Genomic DNA, 23,394 nt, shown 5'->3' with positions numbered 1-23,394 from the left:
TCCTCTGGGGTTCCGCTGACTATTGCTCTTCCTGGGTGTCTTCCCGGCCCGTCTGGCAGCGGAACTCTGTCTCTGGCAGCGGAACTCCGTCTCTGGCGATTTACTCCTTTTGAAAAACTGGAAGGCTCAGCTATGAGTTGGTTCTCATTTGATGTTACTTAAAAATAACAAATCTTTTTTATTTCATTTCTCCTTTTTACACTTGAGGCTCTGGTGGCCTAGTGGCAAGGAGCTGTGCTACAATCGTGAAGGCACACGGTTCGAGGCCACTAGTTGCTCCACAGGAGGATGGGCAATCTCCTCCTGTGCAATTAACTGCCTCTGAAAATCTGCTGGAGGGTCAGCTGTGAGTCAGTTCCGACTCGACGGTACACAACAACAACAAAAGTTTACAAGCCATGTTGGGTCTTCATTCAATCATTCACACATGTGTTGTTCTATAACATCAATTATGGTTGATTCATGTAGTTAATTACAATGTCTCTTCACATGGCTAAAAATCTTAACGGACCTTTATGCTTTATCTTTCTCCCATGGAGTAGGTGGTAGATTCAAACTGTCAACCAAATGCCTTAACCAGAGTGTCACCACAGCTCCTTGAATCACAACTCAAGGGAACTTTCGCTTATTGTATCATAGAGCCCCCAAGATTGTTTCTTTTCCCTCCCTCCCCATCTCATTATGGGAAAGATTTCTGGAGCCAAGGATACATGACACCCGAGCAAACCCACTGTTCTCGGTCTGACTTGAAGTGACACTCCATTGGGCTCTGAGGCTGTAAACTATCAGAGGGGACTCCCAGGATACATGCAAACTCTAAATAACTTCTCTCAACTGTTTACTTTAACAATAGTAATGGCATTCACTTCCTAAATAACATGCCTCTGGAAACTCTATGAACTTTGATAGTTGTAGAGGAGCTTCAAGTCTTTTGTTCATATGATCACTTATGAGTCGTGCTCAACTCGAAGGAAATCAACAACAACAACAACAACAATTGATAGTTTAAAAAATTAAAGAATGCAGCATTTTGTCAGTAGGCGACGTGGGTAAATTCTAGTATGCTGTCTCTGAGACTCCTCCTCAGGTCAATTGGATTACAGTGTTTGGTAGAGAAGTGGGCCGACTGGTGCTTTGCCATGAAATGCCCATTCCCAAGGGAAGGGTTATGGCTTGTGACCTTGGGACAGAAGCCCTGGAGTCTCTGGGCTTTATTTCCATTTTAAATATAAAAGGGAATGCCCCCCATGCTTCACCTGGAGTTCCTCTCCACGAACCCCACCAAGCACTCTTCATGGTGGATGAGCTCACGCGTGTGCCCCACAAGCACAGTGACTAACCCTCAGGGGAATGCCTTTGTTTCCTGGCTGGTGTTCTCCAGGAAGTCCTTTCTGACTTGGGGTGAGTGCCAGGCATTGAGCCAACAGGAGGTTCAGATAGTACTGAATCTGTAGCCAGAATACCTGGGGAAATAGCTCAAAAGCCTTAAGCTTCAGTTTCCTAGTCCAGAAAAAAGTAGTTATGGTCCAAATTTTTACCTTTCATGTTTGTTATGAGACACAGAGAAAGTTAAACATGTGACCAGGTTGGATAAATCGAAGAATCCTGATCTGGTGGAAGGGTTCTATTTTCCAAATGCCTAACCACCAGCCTGTGGTCCCAAGCACTAATTCACTAAGAGCCTTTTGGAAAGTTCCACACAGTTTGTTCTTGAAAATAAAAGGAGAGGTTGTCTTTAAAAGGGAAGATCAGAGACTGAGACTGTATCATTCCAGAGAAATGGCTAAATTTGAATCTGCAAATTATTGACTTGATTCCAGCCTAATTACTTGAGAAATATTTGATGCCATTTCAGACTGAAATGAATCCCTAGAAACTGCACAAGCCCATTTATTTAGAAGCCTGGTTGGGTTAACATCATTAATCAAGCTTTGTGATGAGAAAGACAAAAAGCTAATCTAATTTTTTAAATTTTCTATAGATTATACCAGAAAAATATGAGGAATTTTTACTCTTTGGAGCATTTTTTGAAGCTACCATGATTGACCGAAAGATTGGAGACAAACCCATTAGCTTCGAAGTTTCCATTGGTGAGTGCAGAGAATGCAGTGTGTGGCTCTCATTAGAGAGGCTTAAGATGTTTCTGGAATGAACGAGTGTTCTAAATGAAGATGCTAACACTCTGGTGAACGTTTGTCAGAAAGGAATGAACAATTCTTTGCCCACTCTTGTGCCAATTTAGAAGAGATGGTTTTATTTTTATACTTTCATTTTAAAAATAATAATGAAGAGTTGTTAAAGTCGATTTGACTGCTAACCCCAGTTCCATAACACTCATTTAACTTTTTACCTAGCTTCTCCAGGTTTTAGTTTACTTATTTATAATAGGGGAATAACAATAGCTCCTTGAAGGCGTTGATGCGTGCAAAGTGCCAGGCACATTGTAGGAGCTATTATTGTAATTCCCAGTAATCTTGGACTGGGAAAATCATTTCAAGATGGAGAATTCCTTTGAAAGAAGTCTTGGTTTTAGTAAAGGCAGCCCTCTCTTGAGAGCGCAGGAGGTGGTGATGGAATCCAACTCTCTCAAATCAAATGGTTGGAGTGACAGATACAGAATCTCAAATCTCTGTGTCCAGGAAAAGGGAAATTACAAAGAACTGTATCCGCAATGATACCCTTTCAACATCTACAGGAAAACTTCGAATTTTATTTTATATTAATTTTTTGTGTGTGTTCCGTCTAATCGGATCTGACTGGTACATGAGGACATTGTCCCTCCTTCTCCAGCAGAGAATCCGGTGGATTCAAACCGAGTACCTCTGGGATTGCAGTGCAGCTTTTTGCCACTAGGCCACCAGAGCTCCCTTACAAGAAAAACTTTGGAAGGATATGTGTCAATGGGTTAAAAATGGTTATTCCTTGGTTTAGTATTTCAATTGACCATTTTCCTTTATACTTGACTCTAATCAGTAATGTACATGATTTATTTTTGCTTTTTTAAAAATTGTGATTTTTTTTAACAAAAGTTCACAGAAAGGTTGGGTTTTCATTTCTTCATTGTTGCATATTTTCCTCCCTCTTCTTCATTCCTTCTCCCCCAGCCACTTTGCAATGCACCCCTTGTTCCAGATTGTTCTAATACATGTAATGCATAATCATACACTGTTTTCAGACAGTTCTTGTATGAGAATAGGTAAAATGAATGAAGAGTGCAACATATTGTAATTGTCAATCTTACTTCTTCAGTCCAACCCTTGCTTTTCCCACTTTCAATCTGAGATTTTACGCCCTTGTCCTCGAAAGACATGAACTGGCCTCTCTTACACCAAGCAGGTCCACACTGCTTGTCCTTGCTTCTGCCTCTGCAGGTAATTTTGGAAACCTGATTGACGGTGGGTCCCATCACGGAAGCAAGAAGAAGTCAGCTGAACTAACTGAAGAAGACGCCATCCCGCTGCTGCATGAAGGAGAAGGAAGCGCTGCCCATGACGTTACCGTCCCAATGGTCTCCACCACCCACCCAGAGAAGCCACTGGTCACAGAAGGGAACAGGTGGGGACACAGGAGCCACAAGAGTGAGGGTCTCTGACAGTGAGGTTTTGTCCAATTTTCTGGGACTGTTTGATTCACTTTCCTTCTAACACAACAGACATAAATATTTCTCTCAGTTGTGGGAGTAAAACGTGAACAGGGTAATATTTTAAGTGTCCCCTGCCAGATCTGTAATCTTCTGTGGTCAGCTGTTCACGTACTGCGGCTGCATAGAGCAGAGGTGCTGACTATCATTGAAATACCTGGAGCATTGTTTTCCTTCTGTAACTTTGAAGTGTAGCACGATAGGAAAGGCAGCATTTGAAAATTCAATCTAAACTCAATTAACAGTTCTTTTCTTCCTCTGAGCACTGGGCAATTATTTAAACTAAGTTTGGTGTGTTTATTGAGGACATCATTTCTTATCTTGCTCCTGCCACGTGAACTTGTGAACTGAAGAGTATAGAAAACAATTTTCAGTCATTAAGGAAAGGCCATTTCAGGAAGCAGCCAGAGGCACCTCACTGATCTCCTTTAGCTTATGCAAATCTCCAATATGTAATATGTACAAAGAATTAAAACTACAGAATCGGTCTTAAGCAAGTGGTACCAAGGATAAGCTAGAGTTGCAAGGAGCCAAGAAAAGGGAGGTACACAGAGCAAAGGTCTTCTAGGCACTGAGCTTGTTGCTTTGAGTTAAAAAGCTATGCTGGAATAGTACATTGATCTTCCTATTTTACAATCAAGGAGACTGGGTTCAGATATGATGTTGTTGTCATGTGCCATCAAGTTGGAACCAACCCATAGCTGACCCTCTTGAAGGTTTTCAGGGGCAATTAATTGCAAGAGAAGACCTTGCCCCCCCCAAAAGTTTTTATCACTAGCATTCTTTGAACTCTGTACTATTTTCAGTAGAGAGTTCAAAGAATGACTGTGTGGATCATAACAAATTGTGGCTGACTCTGAGAAGAATGGGAATCCCGGAACATTTAATTGTGCTAATGCGAAACCTATACTTGGACCAAGAGGCAGTAGTCAGAACAGAGCAGGGTAACACTGCATGGTTCAAAATTGGGTAGGGTGCACGCCAGGGATGCATCCTGTCTCCATACCTTTTCAACATGTATGCAGAACAGATTATCCGAGAGGCTGGGCTCTATGAGGAGAATTATGGCATCAGGATTGGTGGAAGATCTATTAACAATCTGCGTTATGCAGATGACACAACCCTGCTTGCTGAAACTGAGGAGGGCCTCATGCACTTGCTGCAAAGGGTCAAGGACTGCAGCCTTCAGTATAGACTGAGGCTCAATGTCAAGAAGACAAATATTGTCACCACTGGACCAATTGGCAGCGTCAGGATGGATGGCGAAGAGATTGAGATTGTTCACAGCTTCAGTTTGCTCGGCTCCACAGTCAACACTCTTGGCACCGGCAGTCAGGAAATAAAAAAGCATATCACGATGGGAAAGTCTGCTGTTAGGGACCTCTCTAAAGTACTCAGGAGCAACGGTGTCTCTCTGGAGACTAAGGTGCACCTGATACAGGCCATGGTCTTTGCAATCGCCTGTTATGCATGAGAGAGTTGGACAATGACTAGGGAGGACAGAAGGAGAGTGGATGCTTTTGAGCTGTGGTGCTGGAGAAGAGTACTGAATGTACCATGGACTGCCAGGAAAACAAACAGATTCATCTTGGAGAGGATTAAACCAAGCTACTCCTTGGAGGCAAGGATTCTGGGGCTTCGTCTGACATACTTTGGGCATGTTGCCAGGAGGGACGGGTCCTTGGAGAGGGACATTATACTTGGGAGGGTGGAGGGACAGCGCAGGAGGAAGACCCTCTATGAGATGGATTGATTCGGTGACTGGGGTAATTGGGATGGGTGTGTCAGAGGCAGTGCGGTTGGCGCAGGATAGAGCAGGGTTTAGGGCTGTTATGCATAGGGTCACTATGAGTCGTAAACGATTCGAGGGCACATAACAACAACAACAACACTATTTTCAGTCTAGAATTCATTATCTTTGATAACCAGTTTGATAATCAGTTGCCATTGAGTTGATTCCGCCCCATCGTGGCCTCATGTCTATCTAGTAGAACTGTGGCTTTCAATGACTGACTTCGGAAGCAGTCATCAGTCCTTTATTTCAAGGCACCTCTGAGTGGATGCAAACTTTTGATCTTTAGCTTAGTCAATTCAAACAAAAGTCTTGACAAAATCTGGGACAAAATCTCAGTAGTCAGGACATTAGAAGACTTATAGCATTGGGCAAGTCTACTGTCAGGGATCTCACCAAAGTCCTGAAGAGCAATGATGTCAGTCTAAAAACTAAAGCACCCAATTCAGGCCACAGTCTTTCGAACCCCTGCCATGCATCTGAGAACTGGACAATGAAGAAGGATAACAGGGGAAGAATTGATGCATTTGAATTATGATATTGGAGAAGACTGCAGAATAGCCTATGGCCTGTCAAAAGAACAAACAGATATGTGTAGGAGAAAGGGCAACCAGAATGTTCCGTGGAGGCAAAGTTGATGACGTTTTACCTCACATATTATGGACACGTTGTTAGGAGAGGCTATTCCTTGAAAAAGAACATCATGCTCGGAAAGGTGGAGGGGATCACCCTCAGTGAAATGGATTGATGCAGTGTCTGCTTCCGTGAACTCAAATGTGTCAGAGGTGATGAACACGGAGCAAGACAGGGGGAAGTTCAGATCTGTTGTTCATGGGGGTCACTGTGAATCGTATTCAACTCAATGACACTTAACAACAACTATCCCTTCTATGGACCCTCTTCTCTGGGGTTTCTATTTGACCCTATGGTTGTCTGCCCACACTTTCATATTAAAAATATAGTCCAGAACATGTCTGATCTTTATATCTATTCTAAAAACTAGGGCAGCATCATATTACCAGCTCTGCAGCCCTAGGAGCGTTGTCTGCGAGCACACAGAGGGGCCTCTGTGACCTTTCTCTGTGACCAAGCAGTGGACATGTTCCCCAGGCCATTCTGAGCCTATTGCTGGCCATTAGAGGGGACTTCAGGGGAGTCTTGGTAGTACAGTGGTTAAAGTATTCAGCTGCTAACCACAAGGTCTGTTGGAGGAAGCTGTAGCAATCTGTTTCTGTAAACATTTACAACCCCAGTGGGCAGTCTGCTCCATCCTGTAAAGCTGCTTGGAGTTGGAATCAATGCCATCCACAAGCAGTGTATGCATCGACATGCAGTGGACATACTCACATGCGTGTATGCCCCCATGTGCAGCATACACCCTCATGTGCAGCTTATACCCCCACATGCCCCACTGTCCTGGAGCTGAAGACAATGAATGAGTGGCGGGTCATCCTTTGATCCTTGGGATCCCAGACCTGCCTACCTTTGCCCCAAATCACCAGGTTAGTCGTGTCAGGGAAACTGTTCAAACCAGGAGTCTTCTCGCTCCACTGGTGGTGTGGTGTGCTCCCATCTGGTGTCCTCCGTCTGTGCCACAGCTTGGCCAAGAAGCCACAGCATTCAGAAGACTCAGAAGATCCTAAGAACCCCAAGGGCAAAGGTCTTGACCCTCATTAGAGAAGAATTACAAACCAAAGTAACCTTGGAGCAACATGCAGTGTGGGCTGGGGATTTATTTCCATGTGGTCATTTTAAAAGGCATAAAATCAAGAGAGCAGTTTGGTGTCTAACCTCTTTCTGTTCTCCTGCTGCAATAACAGTCTCTGTTTCTGCCAAGGACTTATTTGGCTTCTCATCTGCGTGGACACCTGCTGGTGTGTTTTCTGCAGAACAGGCTATGGGGCATCTTTGCTAATGTTATTGTTGCCTTCAGAAGAAATTTGCGTTAGAGAGCTAAAAAGAACAGCCAACACTCTTTCTGGATGAAGTTTCCCTTTAGTTTTGTTGTTTGTTTTTTTAGTGGAAACAAAGTCAGTCAGTCTCTCTCTCTCTCTCTCTCTCTCTCTCTCTCTTTTCATTCAAACACCTTTACTGTCACCCTCAAAGCTTTCTTTTGTCTGCATACCCCCCTATATTAGCTACTGTACTAAACATCATGACTCTTATTACCCCAAAAGCCACTTCTTCTATCATTAGCACCAATGCCAGGCAACAATGAATAGCTGATGAGTGCATGGCCAGCCATGGGACACTACAAGTTTGTTTGCTGATGATGGCAGCAGTTCATCTCGAGGGTATACACACCTTCAGCCTCATTAATGATGTTAGTGCCCTCTTGGACTTCTCTAACAAGGCCAAACATCACATCTGTTACCTCAACTGATCCTTACGCAGTGTCTGGAATACAGATACTTAAATCGTTTTCATTACTCTTTCTTCTCTCAATTGAGGACCTTTCTTCTCATGTGCTTGCCTAAGAAATCCTGCCCTCTAGGGATCATTTGTAACCTTTCCCCTGGGTCTTGATGGCAGCTGTCAGCATTGTTCCTTTGCAGTCACGTAACTGCTCATTTTCTCTTGTTTTTAGTTGTCTCACTGCCATCACCACTCACCCTGGCCACAACACGCAGAACTTGAACACGCAGCTGGATTGATTGGAAACCGTTGACTATCAACTAACTTTCAGTATGAAAGTTTATTTGTTTATTTACATGTTTGCAGGAACTACAACTATTTGCCATTTGATTCCAAGAAGCCCTGTGTTCACTTCATCAGCTCTTGGGGAGACCAAATCTTCAGGCTTCACTGGTCCAACATGCTGGAGAAAATGGCAGACCTGCTGGTATGCACCTTGGACAGCTGACTGGTTTGATGACCAGGGAATGGGGAGGGAAGCAAAGGAGTTGTGTATGTGTATGTGTGTAGGTGTGGGTATCTATCTGCCTTGGAGAAAGCCTCAACTTCAGAGTAAATTAAAAATATTGAGATTATTATATTTAGAAAACATAACAACACCAACAACAAATCATGTGGTTTCTACAAAGTGAACCCAAGGGAATGAGAATATAAAATCCCTGGCCTTGAAATCAGGTGACCTGACATTAAATTCTTGCTCTGATTTATACCCTTAAGGGACCTGTGACTAGACCCATTTCCTCTACTCCAGAGGGAAAGGGTTGACAGCCTTCTCACAAAATCAGTAGGTCCTCATTACATCTAAGATGTTGTTGTTGTTAAGTGCTGCTGAGTTGTAGGCGACTCATAGTGACCCTATGAACGAAAAACCTGGACATTTGTATAACTTTACCATTTCTCCAGGTTCATAGGGTTTCCGGAGGCAAGCTATTACGGAAGTGGATGCCACTCCTGCTTCCAAACTTGTTTTAATCGGGGAGCTCCACCAAACACTGTCCACCATGGGTAACCATTCTCACATTTGACACATCAGTGTCACAATGTTCAGCATCACAGCAACCACGAGTTACCTCTGTACAGCAAGTGGACAGACCAGGGCTATACAACTTAGAAGAATGTTTGATCAAAACCAATTAAAAACAGGCCCAATGACACCCACTTGGGATGGAAAAAAAAAGCCATAGGATCCGAGAGCGTTTCTTACATGTGTGTGTCCCTCTCTGAGTCGCGAGAGGCCTCCCAGGGTCCAGCTGGGCGACAGGTGCCAACAGGTTCCTGCCCACCCACGTCTCTTGTCCATCTCTTACATATTCTCCCTCCTGTATTCCAATGACATGGCTCTCTTGGATTTCTCAAAGAGAGGAAATACCTACAATCTTTAAATCTACTAGCATTCACTCCTATCCACCTGAACCATTTCCCCCAACATTCTTTGTCTGTATAACTCAACTGACCTTCATGATTCAGCTTCAGTTCACTTCATCAGAGAATTCTGACCCTTCTCCTCTCTCTTTCCCTCTCCTACAATACCCTGCTCTTTCCCTTCTGAGCTTTTATTATCATTGTCAGTTTATTTCTATGCTTATTTGTTCATCACCTGTTTCCTACTGTTTGTAAATCGGCCTTAGTACCTGGGAGCACAATCATTACACAAATTATCACACAATTCTTCTTTTCCCCACTCTACACACCTTACTTACATCTATTCTCGATCTTAAAATCCCTCACCATGTGACCTTGGTCGTCTTCCCATTCCATTCTTCCCCTTCCCATCCTAGTCTCCTTCCCATTCCATTGAAACTTACAATATGGGAAGATCATTTCTCCCTCTGATTTGCTTTATAATACTATTTTCTAGCTGTATAAGGCCATGGGTTGTCTCTGCCCTCGGATATTCTAGGCATCATGAAGAATAATCAGAAAGAGGCCAGGGGGCCTGGCCAGCTGCCACACCACGTGGAGGCCACCAGTTATCCTTGTAGAGTTGGCTTCATTTTTCTCTCAAACAGAAAGTTTATTTCTAAGAGTCTCGACAAAACAAGTCAAAACTTCTCCTTCAGGCCATAGTAACCTTTAGCACTTACTTCTTAGTCCTTTCTCAGTGATAAGATTCCTTCTGCACCTGCATATCAGTATTTTCTCATGACTAACATGATTAAATGTTCACTAAAACCCAAAGGCTGTTTAAAGGATCCTGGGTACAGTGGTTAACGTTCTTAGCTGTGAACCAAAAGATTGGCAGTTCAAACCTACCAGCTTCTTCATGGAAGAAAGATGCAGCATTCTGCTTTTGTAAAAATTTATAGCATTGGAAATCCTCTGGGGTCGCTGTGCTCTACAGTTTTGCTGTGAGTTGGAATTGATTCACTGGCTACTAGTTTAGACAGTGTTTGAGGAAGTTCATATCTCCCTATGGCGTGTAGGCTGCTGTGATGATTATCCCATTTTACAAGTGAAGAAACTGTTCATAAAGTGGTCAGGTTCCTTACAACTGGTAAGAATGGGATTTGAATGATCCCAGGACCAAATAGGATCCGTAGCTTGAACCTTTTAATGTTCCCATGACGTTGTCTGTGATTATAGTGAGGAGGAAAAGAAGGGAAGAGACTGAAGTGGAAAAGAAGGGACTACAGATCCCCACGTGCCAGACTGTGGCATGTGATGGCGGAAGTAGTTTTTGTAAATCCTAGCAAAGTGGTGGCAGTGTGTACTTCTGTCTTCAAGCCACTGAATGAAATACTAGAGTTTAGATCCAGAAAGAGAAGTGCAATTATTACACACACACAAACATGTAGTCATCACAATCTACAGCCTGCCATGTCCTTCAGCTAAAATTACGTAATCAAGAATTCCTTCTCACTTCAGAGACTATTTGATATGATTGTATGTAAGAAATCAACTTCACATTGCTTTTCAAGTTTTGGTAATTGCATATCATTTATTTGCATAGTGGCATTATGTTTCCCTGCAGGGTAGACTAAGTAAACGGTGCCTAGCTGGGAAGTATATCTGTGGCAGAAACAATAAGTGTGGACAGAGCAGGAGAAGACTTGTACATGAATCAATCTCAGTTAAGAAAAAGCATGTTCAGAGTCAGGGTTCACTGCAGGCTTGGGGTACAGGGACATATCCTACGTCAGGCTCAAGAAGTTGAGTAAAATTTTCTTCCATCTCTGAAGCAAAATTTAGCCAACTGCTGTGTCTGGGATGTTTTCACTGTCATTCTGTCTCCTACAGTGTGTGATCCCCACCCCTCATCCCTGCTCCGCTGTGGTTTGTTGCAGGAAGAAAGCCTAGAAGAAGTGAGAGAACTGATCAAGGTTTCAGAGGAGGCTCCGGAAGAGAAAATGAAGACGGTGCTCAGTGACTTTATCGGTCAAAGCAGGTAGCGGCAGCGACAGCTGGAGTTGGGGGAGCCGAGCGGCTCTGAAAGCAGCTCTTTATCACCTTGAGAAACACACACCTGACTTTCTATGCAGACAGAGTGAGCACTGTGTACACAGCGGTGCGTCTTTCCTTTGGGCGTTAGGTTAACTGGCACCTTTGAGCTTAATACTGCTCCCTGATGCTCGCACAACTAAAATGTAAGCCAAAGGGGTGGGACATGAGAAGATAAAGATTTAGTACAAAGACTCGAAGGAACAAGGAAAATGACAGCAATGTTAGTGCCCAGCCCAGTCTATGCACTTGGTGAACATTCATTGGGTATTTTACAGGGAGGTGGACAGGTTACAGCAAGCAGTATTTAGGACATTTAGCAGCCATTTTTCTGTAACCCATTTATAGGCACTGGCGATGATTTGTAGTAGTAGTAGACAATAGAATAAACCCCCAACCCTAAACCTGCTGTCGACAAGTTGCTTCTGACTCAGGAACCCTTGAGAACAGAGTAGGACTGTCCTGTTGGGTATCTTAGCTGTGAATCTTTTCAAAATCACAACTGTCTCATCTTTTTTTCCCTTGGAATGTCTGCTGGATTCCAACAGCTAACATCTTAGTCTATTACACCCTCAGGACTCTTCCGACAAAAGAATAAAAGATCCCAAATTGGTTATATTCATAAGCTAGAACTGTCCCAAAAGACCCCCAGAACGTAATAGCTAAACCCAACCCAACAACATTTCTCATCTCACGGTTTTGTGGGTTAGGAATCCGGATGTGGTCGACCTGGGTCCTCTAGCTCAGGATCTTACAGGCGACAGCCAAGGTGCCCACTGAGGCTGTAGACAGCACAGCCGAAGGAGACTCTGTTTCCAAGCCCATACACATGGCTATTTTCAGGATTCAGTTCTTTGTGGGCTGTTAGGCTGAGTTCATGCTGGCTGTTGGCTGCAGGCCACCTTCAAACAAGAGCCATGTGGACACTCCATAGGGCGGCTCATACAGATGGCAGCTGGCTTCACCAGTGAGGGCAAGGAGAGGAAAATGAACAAGATAGAGGTCACAGTCTTTTATGAAATAATAGGTGACTTCTCACTTCTGCTGTATACAGCTAGTTATCGACAAGCCAACAGGTCCAGCTTATGGTAGAGACGAGGAAGTCACACAGGGTAAGGATACAGGATTAAGGTGGGTGGCTGGGGACCACCCAGAAGCTGCCTGTCACATAAGGAACACACGGACTAATTCTCAAAATTAAATCAAGACTTGAGAAGAAAATCTGTTATTATTGTTGTTATTGTAATGAAAAGAATGAGGAAAGGAGGAGATTAAGTTGGTATGCTAGTGTATTATATGGATCAGACAATAATATACATTTACATTTTAACAAGTGCTTCCCAATAGCATCTAAAATGAGTCAAATTATGCTCTTACACGATAATGCAGGGAGCTCTGGTGGCCTACTGCGTAAGGAACTGCACTGTCAACCCAAAGGCAAGTGGTTTGAATCCACCAGTTGCTCTGTGGGAGAAAGATGGGCAGTCTGCTGTGTGATCTATGGCCTCAGAAAACCTGTTAGAAGGTCAGTTACGAGTTGATTCCCACTTGATGGGACACAACAAGAAGAATATTGTGGAACAATGACAATATTCCTCTACCTCTGCCATCCTAATTTATATCCATTTTTAACCTTAACTGGACATGACAATTTTAATTTACATTTAAGTTCTTATGGATGAGGATGATAATCCTTTTTAAAATTAATTTTAAAGAACGTTTACAGAGACTTAGGTTTTCCATTCATTCATTGTTGCACTTTTCTCCCAGCTCCCCCGCTGCCCCTGCCCCATTCACTCTTCTCCTTGAAAAGTAAAAGAAAACTTCTTTAATTGTTATGCAATCCCTCTCCCGGAGTCCACTCCACTGTGCAGCCTTCATTCTGGACTCCTGTCATGACAATAATACCCAATCACAGATCCCTTTTAAACAGTTCTCTCCCTCATCTGTTTCAATGCAGTATACATTATTCATCTCCTCCTTCTCTGTCTTCACTCAACCACGATGTCGGTCCTGTTTTACAATAGTGGCCCTATGCAATATTTGTCCTTTTGTGACTGACATATTTCACTCAGCATAATGTCCAGTATGGAAGGCTGTATGGCGCTTTCTCAAAAAGTTGCAAATAGAAATACCATTTGACCCAGCAATTCCACTACTGGGAATATACCCCAAAGAGACCATAACTGCCACCCAAGCAGACATATGCACACCCATGTACTGTGGCTTTGTTCACAATAGCAAGGAGTTGGAAATAACCTAAGTGCCCATCAACAAACAAGAGGATGATAATATTATTACCTCAAGTTTTGTGACCATTCACTTTTGGTCTTCTTCAAGCATATTACTAATCTGTTACCATTTTCCTTTTGAACATGTTTCTAACTTTATTTCTGCCAAAATATCAATAATTAATCTTTTATAGATATTAAAATGTGGAAACATGACTCAGAATTGAATAAAAAATATTTCCTATACAATGCAGTTCTCAATTTTTTTAGGATACTTTTTTAAGTTTATACAGTAAGAGAAATGACATTTTGTGTCAGTTGTAATATATTTTGACAGTAATCACAATGGATGCATGTAAAAGATAATGGACACAAAAACAATTGTAAAAACGCACACATGTGTCAATTTCAACTGTTTCATTTGTATAGTTTGCAAACTTTAATTACATTAATCATATTGTGCAACCATCACCAATAGCCATTGGCAAATTTCTATCACTGTAATAGAAATTCAATGCTTTTTAACTCTCCCTTTCTACTTCCTTCCGGCTCCTGGGAACCACTCACAGACTTTGTCTCTGCACATTTACCTACTCAATCTATGTCACAAGTGAGATTATATAGTACTTGTCCTTTTGAGATTCATTTACTTCACTCATCATAATGTTTCCAAGGTTCATCCATCATTTACCTTGTATTGAAACATCACCTCTCTTTATGGATGAATAATATTGCATTGTAAGTTAAAAAAAATAAGTTTTGATTGAAATTTTAACAGCAACAACAAAAAGACAATGGAAAAGCAATATCCATGCCTTCAAATTATTGTGAGGTCTGGGTAGATTTCCAATTCTCAGTGTGCTGTTCATAAAAGTCCTCATTATATAATCCTGTACAAGAAATAAGTTTCATCTGCCTCCGTGTTGTGTTGCAGAAAGCATATTACAAATCTCTGGAATTGGATCAATCACGTTTCAGATTGTCACTCTTCTCTTCCAGGGACTTTATCGCTGAAGCAGAAAAGAAGCCCAAGATGTTGAACCAAACTACCTTAGATAAGAAACGACTTACACTCTGTTGGCAGGAGCTGGTATGTGAAAATCTATTTATACCGTGAACAGAGTTAAAATGTATGCCTTCAAAATAAACATGATGGACAAAGAATAGGTCACAGGCCAGATGAAGATAAAGGTCTAAAAGTCAAACATCTGTCCTGTGGAGACAACCAGAGGGAAAAGAACACGGGGACCAGCTGGAAATGAACTTGCACTTATTGAACATTGTAAAAAATGAGCTAGAAGCCTTTCCACACCACTTCTTACCCTGGTGGATTTTCCCCTTGTCTATGTTTTTTACATCTGTATTTTGTCACAGTCTATAGATCTCATTTTATTGTCCCACATGCTGAGACGAAGAGAAACAACTCTATTCTTTTTCTCTTTGTTTTTCTGCCACTGAAAATTGTACAAAGAGTTGAAAAGCCATGTTTTCATGCACGTCTTGAGAATTGTGTAGCTGGATGCCTCCGTGTGTCCTGGGTTCTTCACTCAGTGCTGGGTGCCTGGTCCATTCTTAGTTTTTGTTCAAAGAGCTATGATTGAGAAAAGTCAAGCTAAATTAGACCCTGGATTATCCTGTCCCCAAACTTCAGCTATCACAATGGTACCAGAAATTCCTGTAGGTTGTGCTTGTTGTTGTTGTGGGATAGAGACTCTATGAACCGCAGATCTGAACCTTACCTTGTCCTGAAGGATAGGGCAATCTCTGAAGTGCTCAAGCCAATTGTTACAGGGGTCTTAATCCTAAAGAAGAAAAATAGCATGCAGTTGTCCAAGAAATTGAAAAGCTGTGGATGAGACCTAAAGAGAGTAAATGATAATTTAACTGTGGCCCAGAAATTAAAATCCACGTCTCCTAACTCCTAGTATGTCTTTATTTTGATTATGCCAGAATATTTCTCTTCTGCCCTCCAAATCACTAAGGGGTGTCACATTCCCACTGTGTATCAGATCTTTCTGCTACCTTATTCCTTCTTTAAGTAAGTCTGATGGTGATTGGTGAGCCTTTAGCGCACCAAGGTGAGTGGTTTAAAGCTCTGGTGGCCTACTGGCAAGAAGCTGTGCTGCAATCCTGAAGGCACAGAGTTCGAGGCCACAAGCTGCTCAGCAGGAGAAGGAAGGGCAGTTGCCTCTTGTGCGATTAACTGCCTCTGAAAACCTGCCAGGGGGTCTGCTCTGGGTCGGTTCTGACTTGACAGTACACAACAACAAAAGCCACTCCATGGAGAAAAACAGTTACCGTTTATGAAGTCCTATGGAGCAACACTGTTGTTGTTGTTATTGTTGTGTACCGTTGAGTCAGAACTGACCCATAGCTGACCCTCTGGTGGGTTTTCAGAGGCAGTTAATCGCACAGGAGGAGACTGTCCCTCTTCTCCCGTGGAGCAGCTGGTGGGATTCAACCACATGCCTTCAGGATCCCAGCACAGCTTCTTGTCACTAGGCCACCAGAGCTCCCTATGAAACCCTATGGAGCAGCCACGGGACTGTTAAATCAGAATTGACCTGATGGAACCTAACAACAGTTGTCCTTCTTTAACATCTCTGACTGTTCTTTCCCGTCTCTACAATGTCCATCCGACTGCATTATTCACATTGGTATAGTGTTTTCTCATCCTTAGTCTGAAAAAGTACAAAAATTCCACAACCACCAGTATCCTTGTAGAACCCAGTTCTATCATGCAAACCAGGATTCCAATCTCCGCATGCAATCTCTGTAGCTGTTCATCTCACAGCAGCACAAACCTGATATATTTTACTGGACCCATAGTCTTCTTGTTTGTATTGGCAAGGCAGTTATACATATTGCACCAGTCAGAAACTTAAAAATCAATTTTGAGTTCTTCCTTCCCGTCATCTTACATAGCCAGTTGGATCTGCCAGGTCTGATTGATTCTACTTCTTAAAGATTCTGGAATTTGCTCCACTTTCTTATGCCCAGAATGACTTCCTAAGCCCAATACCTTAGCATCTCTGGCCTAGACTGTTATTTTAATCCATCATCCACAACCAACTAGAATGGTCTTTCTAAAACACGAAACTGACCAGGTCACTTATTACTTAAATCCTTGGAGTCTAGCTCAATGACTTTTGACTGCTGATATTATTGTTGCTGTTAAATATCAGAAAACCTAGTTTGGGGTCAGGGTTAATACAACTGTAGGACTTTGGCAAATGTTGGACCTTTTTGGGCATTCGTTTCTCGTGTCAATTAAAGGTAAGATGACATGGACTGTCTCCATCCTGGGAAATGGATGGCAGATCCAGGGGGAGACCCTGAAGGAGCCCATGTGGTGAGTGGCTCAGAACAGAGCAGAGAAGCATCAAGATTCTTCAGCACGGCACAGTGCTGGTTGTCCATAGGTCCAGAAAGTTCTCACTGACTTTTTTTGTTTGTTTGTTTTAGGAGGCAATGGCCAAGGAGGCCAAAGGGATTATTCAACAACAGCAGAAAAAGTTCTCTCTCGATGAGATGATCGATAAAGCCCAAAACTTCGTGGAAAAGATCCGCTTTCTTGTTGATGAGGTAATCCTTTTAAAAGCCAAACTTTATTTGGAAAATGAGACGCAGTGCCATCCTAGTAGGAGCCGGACATTTGGTGAGGAGGAAAGATAAAGCACTGTTTTTTGTTTTGTTTTTTTTCTAAGCCCTGCGGAGCTGAGCAGGCACTATTAGTTTAATGGTGAGAAAGGGTGAGAAATTTTTAAATTAAGCCAAACATGTACAGCTTTATTGATTTCTTGCAAAGTGTAAGTATTCAGCAGCAATAATAAGCACATTCCCTGGTGGATTCAAGAAAAATCCAAATAAACCCCGTACGTTTGATAAATCTTCAACTATAAGAAGATTTTTTAAAATTCCTGTCCAGTAAAGATCAAAACAGCTTTTTATTTTACAGTTAGTTGTAAACAGTGTCTTCTGGTGACTACTGTGATGATCTGTTGTTGTTGTTGTTGTTGTTGTTGACTGCCATCGAGTTGAGCACGACTCATAGTGACTCTATGAACCAAAGACCTGATGCCTTTCTATAACTATCATAGTTTCTCCAAGTTCATAGTTTCCATAGGCATGTGGTTTAGGAAGTGGATGCCACTCCTGCTTCCAAACCTATTTTAAACTGTTTTAAAATGATCTACTATAGGTCTTTACCTCTGCCACCAACAGGCAGTGCTTTGTGACACTTGAGGATGTATGGAGACTTCTTAAATTGGGTATTTTAGGGGGACTTGTCAGAGAGAGGTAAAGTTCTACTCCTTCTGTTAGTGTTTTTCTTAAACTATATTTTATCAAGAAAGTGTGTTTCTTCTAGGTGTTACGGCACTGCTCTGTTGATGTGCTGTACAGAGGTAACTCGTGGTTGCTGTGATACTGAACACTGTGACCCTGATGTGCTAAATGCAATATTGGTTACTCATAGTGGACAGCATTTGGCAACCTCCCCGGATTAAAACAAGCTTGGAAGCAGGAGTGGCATCCACTTCCAAAAATAGCTTGCCTCTGGAAACCCTATGAACTTGGAGAAATGAAGAAAGTTCATGGGATTGCTATGAGTCACCTACGACTCGACAGCATTTAACAACAACATATTTTATTTTATCAAGAAAGTGTGTTTTCCATATTATCATTATCAACAAGACAGTCAGTAGGATCTTCATTAATTTTACTGTGGTTTCTCCAACTTTTTATTGAATTTAGGTAGATATTGATAGAGCAAATCAGGTTTTCATCCAACAGTTCACACATATATTGTCTCATGCCATCGACTACAGTTCTTACAATGCGAGAACTCCTTCCTCTTCCCCTTGTCTTTATGCTTTTCGTTTGTCTTTATTTCCTATTTTTTCCTGCTTTCTGAACTTTGTTTCTGGAAAAATACTCCTTTTGTAGTCTTGAATGATTTCCTATTCTAAGGAGTGCATATTTGATATTGTGGTTCACCTGATAGACCTACCTGTTGTTTGGCTGAAAGTTATGCTTCTGTTATTCTTGAAAAATTTTATTTCTTGTCACATATCAATCATTCTCGGGAGGCATAACAAATAGTGAGACAGACAGTGATGTAGGAATTTTAATATGTATTCAAATGACTCAAACCAGACACTGAAACATCAAATCCGTGACTGACAGACTCTGTGGCCAGGAAAACCTCCACACCAATGTCTGTATTTCCATATCAAGAGACAAGGGATGACCTTCCTCGGGTACTAATTTATACCTCAGTAATACCAGGCTAGAAAGGCCATCTGCTTCTACTTCCGGAAAGAACATATAACTCCTTTTGTGTGTGTGTGTGTGTAGTAGTAGTTATATTGGTTCCAAAGTGTGCAATTCAAATATATGCAATATAATGGGCCACTTGGCAGGGAATTCTGCAATTGCTGCCTAGGTTAGTTCATTTTAAAGTCTAGTTTTTCTCTGCAATTTAGTCCATTTTCTTCTGAATAATCACCTGAAATGGAGCTAAAATACCTGGCAATTGTATTTCAGGTATCAAGTCCCTTGAAGAATTGTTTTTCATTTCTAACATGTAAATGGAAGACATTGATGAATTTTCATTTTTGTCATTTTCTTTCAATGTTCTGCAAATATCACCTGGCTTTGAAGAAGTACAATTTGTTTTATTAAATATTTAATTGAAAAATTCTTCCCCTTGCACAAAAAAAATGTTATAGCAAATTGTTTGTTCTACAGAAAGATGAAAGTAGACCATCAGAATGGCAAATTAGGTGTCAAACTTTCATCTCCTCAAAATGCAGTGAGTAATTTGGAATATGGGATTTACACTCATGACTAAAAGCTTTCTCTTCTCCAGGAAGCTACACTGAACTGACTTGATTGTAGAGGTCCTTTAAATCGTAGAATAGGTTTTAAAGTCAAGAGAAGAGGAGCTATTTTCAGATAGGCGAAATCTATGACTGTGCACTTGTGGGATACATGTGCCGCCCCATTTTCTGTCATTCCACAGCCACAGCACACCATCCCTGACGTGTTCATTTGGATGCTGAGCAACAACAAGAGAGCGGCGTACGCCCGTATCGCCTCCAAAGACTTGCTCTATTCCCCTGTCAAGGAGCAAATGGGCAAACACTGTGGGAAGATTCAAACTCATTTCCTCAAAGTAAGTATGCACTAGTTTTAACTGTAAGAGTCTAGAGGTGCAGATGGTTAAGATGCTTGGCTGTTACTCAGAAGATTGGAGGTTTGAGTCAATACAAACTCAGAAGGAAGGCCTATCAATCTATGCAAAAGCAGCCTCTGAAAATCCCATCAAGTCTACCTTTACTCTGACACATGTGCGATAAGCATGACTGAGAGCTGAACTGATGGCAACTGGTTACGGTAGGTTTTCGTTTTTACTATGAGCTGCTGTCCATAGGGTTGCTATGAGTCGCAAGTAACTCGATGGCACCAACAGCAACAAGCAGCTTAAAACCCGTGTTTTCCTGGGTAGTTCATCATGCCTGGTGTGTGTCCATCTCTCTGACTCCTCTCCAGTGTTTGTAAAGGTATGAGGACAACTGAAAAAGCCTGCACTACCTTGGGTCTGAATATTTCCCAATTACTACATCTCCAGATAGATCCAAGTTAAGGTAGATCTGGCTTTTCCAGTTTGTAGGAAGCTCTGGTGGCCTAGTGGCAAGAAACTGTGCTGCAATCCTGAAGGCACGTGGTTCAAGGCCACCGGCTGCTCTGCAAGAGAAGAATGGACAATCTTCTCCCATGTGATTAACTGTCTCTGGGTCAGTTCTGACTCCATGATACACCAGCACCACCACCATAACAACAACAACAACATAAAAAATACTGGTTTTTATTTCTTTTGTTACTCATTAGAATGATGCATTTTCTATTCAGTTTTTCATTATCTTTTATGCTATTAATTCATGACATTTTCAAAAGAGGCTATCTATATTTTTTCATAAATTTCAAATATCATTAAGAGTGAAAGGAAAGTCCACAGAACTGCTAGCTCAAGACTCCTAATGACATTAAGTCTGATTGTCCTTCTCATTTGGAGTCCCAGCATACTTCATACAGGCTGAATTCCCAGATGGCTAATGAACTATTGTTCCTCATGAACACAGTCATTGGGTGGATTTTGTTATTTCTAACCAAGATTTCAACTAACAATGTCAATTTAAAGACTAAAGTACACCTTATCCAAACCATGGTCTTTATAATTATTACTTCATATGTCCCGAAAGTTGGACAGTGAATAAGAAGAGCGAAAGCAGAATAGATGCCTTTGAGTCATACAGTTGGAGAAGAATATTGAATATCCTATGGACTGTCAGAAGAATAAACAAACATGTCTTGGAGAAAATGCAATGATGGTGCTTCATAGAGGCAAAGATCGTAAAACTTCATCTCCCCTACTCTGGCCATGTCGTCAGGAAAGGCCAGTTCTTAGAAAGGGATATCATGCTTGGCAAGGTGAAGGGTCAGCAAAAGGTAGGAAGACTCTCAATAAGATAGACTGACACAACTGAAACATTAAGTTCAAGTATATAGGAGATGATGAGGACGGCACAAGACAGAGCAATGATGTATCTCCTATTCCTAGGGTTACAATGAGTCATAGTTGACCCAAGAGCACCTAACAACAACAACAACAACCACAACCAAAGTTTAGGGAATTCTGGTGTGTAGTCCATAGGGAGTTATACTACTAGCCCCAAAGCCATGCATCTCTGGTAATTCAAACCCACCAGCAGCTTCTAAGGAGAAGGATAGACAATCTCCTCCTGTGCACTTTATAGCCTCAGAAAACAAGCTGGGGGTTTAGCTATGAGTTAGCCCCCTCTCAAATGGCAATGATTTCAATGAAATCAAGATCTCAGTCTTTCTTAGAGATACTGGATATTTTAATTCTTCTAAAAATTATTTTAGTACCGTAGTAGGTAAATATGAGAAAATCTTTGGGGGAGGAAGGAAAAAGGTCCATGAGATTAACACTCTCATCAGTGCTTGGCACCAAGATTATGGTTTGATGGAATATTTTTTCCCCTCCTACAAATTTCAGTTCTGTTTTATGACTCTAACATATTTATGTTTCAACTACCTGAAATAGAGAGAGAAAAACTCAAAACCACACCAAGCCCTATGAGGAATGGGTGAGAGAAGAGTAATGCTTTGCTGAACTGTGATTTCACAATACGGTAAAGACCTTTAAATGTATGGATGACACTTACATGTGTTTCCAGAAGGTGGAACTAACTGTGATGAAAGGCATTACAGGGAAATAGTTTCCTATATGAAAATGTGTTCCCAATCTTTCCAATGTCAACAGAAGCTGGATATCTACTCAGTAGGAGTATTGTGAAGGGCAGTAATTTTTACTCACCGTTTAAATTCTAGTGGCTATTGTTTATGTGATTGCTGAATGTTGCAAATGGAAGTACCAATACTCTTGAGCAGGAGGGGTTAAGGTGCAGCAATGTTTTAAAGTACAGGCTTTGAAATATGACAGCTGTGGTTGACATTCCAGGGATAGTATTTACTCACCTTGTGACTTTGAGTAAGTTATTGCCATCTTTTCACACAAATGCATATAAAGTACAGAATTGTGTTGCACCCAGAGTTACTACTCAATAAATACTAGAGTCAAAAAAAATGTAATTTTTTAAAGTATAGTTGAGGCATGATCTTTAGATTAGCAGTACAACTCTTTATAGACTATACCATCTAAGCTCACTAGGTCTTAAACATGCTTAAAATGAAACAAGACACCTCTCTGGTTACCATTGCAAGGTAGCAAAATAACAACTCAATACTATGAAAAATTATTAAAAAAATAGGAAATTATAAACACGGAATCAAGTATGAAAAGTATATCCAACTTCTCAGGGTTTTGTTTTTTTTGGGGTTTTGTTTTGTTTTTAAATTAGGGGCCATCTCCGTAACCATTGAGTGGTCTTTGGCTCTGTGTGTTGTTTTTCTGTCAGATGTCTAAAATGCTTTTTAAAAGCACTCCTAGAAAACAAGAAAAGAACGGTCAAGGTTTTTCCATCAACTTTCTTTAGTGAAGAATTGCTGGAGTGGCAAGAAAAATCTATCTTAAAAAAAGCATATTATGTCAGAAAGCTAAAAATACTAGAAAATTGGTAGAAAGTTATACTTATGCCTTCCTAAATATTTTGATGGATCCTGCACTAATTTAAGATTAGAAAAAAAGGAACAGCTGTCAAACAAAGCAGAAGAAAAAGCTGAGAATACCCAGCCTCTGCCTGTGTCACCCATCATCTGTATATCACTCCTTATCAACGTGTCTGTAGGCCTTGAACTACTTCCTTATCTGTGTTTTCCTTTTGCCATTGGGTTTGCTTTGGGTGATGGCTTTCTGAATCTTATTTAATTCAGTTGCACTGGCATGATGAGACATCTTGATAAGCTGATTCAGCAAATTAATTTCATTCCTGTTTGCTTGTCATTGCTGTGTTTGAACTTTCTTTTACTTCCTCTTATTGTTCTCATTTCCCCTCTCTTGAAGGGCTGAGTCTGAAAAGAGCTTGGACTGTTGCAGGAGAGACAAAGTGCTCACTGACCTGCCACTCACTCGCGCTTCTGAGCCGGCAATTAGGAAGCTGAGAAAGACAAAGCTTAGTAGAAAATCTCCAGTTTCTCAGTGTATATTCTGTGAAACATCTGTCCTTTAAATGGCTTCGTTAACCATTCTGTGGTCAAATAAACTCAGGAGACTGTAGTTGGAGCCCTGTCTTGGATTTTTTAATACCCATTAACTAGTCTTCTACTGCTCACTCACTATCAGCTCCATCATCACTGTCCTCCTACTCCTCACTATCAGCTCTATCATCACC

General features: G+C 41.5%; 1 protein-coding gene across 1 annotated transcript in view; it reads left to right on the top strand.

Annotated features, from left to right (window-relative positions):
- Window positions 1-23,394, top strand: part of FER1L6 (fer-1-like 6 (C. elegans)) — a 134,441-nt gene that overhangs the window by 30,898 nt on the left and 80,149 nt on the right. The window contains exons 11-17 of the mRNA XM_006879308.1: window positions 1,982-2,090; window positions 3,372-3,555; window positions 8,154-8,274; window positions 11,132-11,232; window positions 14,516-14,606; window positions 16,982-17,101; window positions 19,542-19,694. Of these exons, the coding sequence (XP_006879370.1) occupies window positions 1,982-2,090; window positions 3,372-3,555; window positions 8,154-8,274; window positions 11,132-11,232; window positions 14,516-14,606; window positions 16,982-17,101; window positions 19,542-19,694 (879 nt within the window). The remainder of the gene's footprint in view (window positions 1-1,981; window positions 2,091-3,371; window positions 3,556-8,153; window positions 8,275-11,131; window positions 11,233-14,515; window positions 14,607-16,981; window positions 17,102-19,541; window positions 19,695-23,394) is intronic.

The sequence above is a fragment of the Elephantulus edwardii genome, unplaced genomic scaffold (assembly GCF_000299155.1).
Source record: "Elephantulus edwardii isolate Elephantulus edwardi_28Jun2011 unplaced genomic scaffold, EleEdw1.0 scaffold00003, whole genome shotgun sequence".
In the NCBI taxonomy this organism is placed as follows: domain Eukaryota; kingdom Metazoa; phylum Chordata; class Mammalia; order Macroscelidea; family Macroscelididae; genus Elephantulus; species Elephantulus edwardii.
Note: the sequence above shows the minus strand (reverse complement) of the source record. Positions and strands in the feature narration are given on the sequence as shown.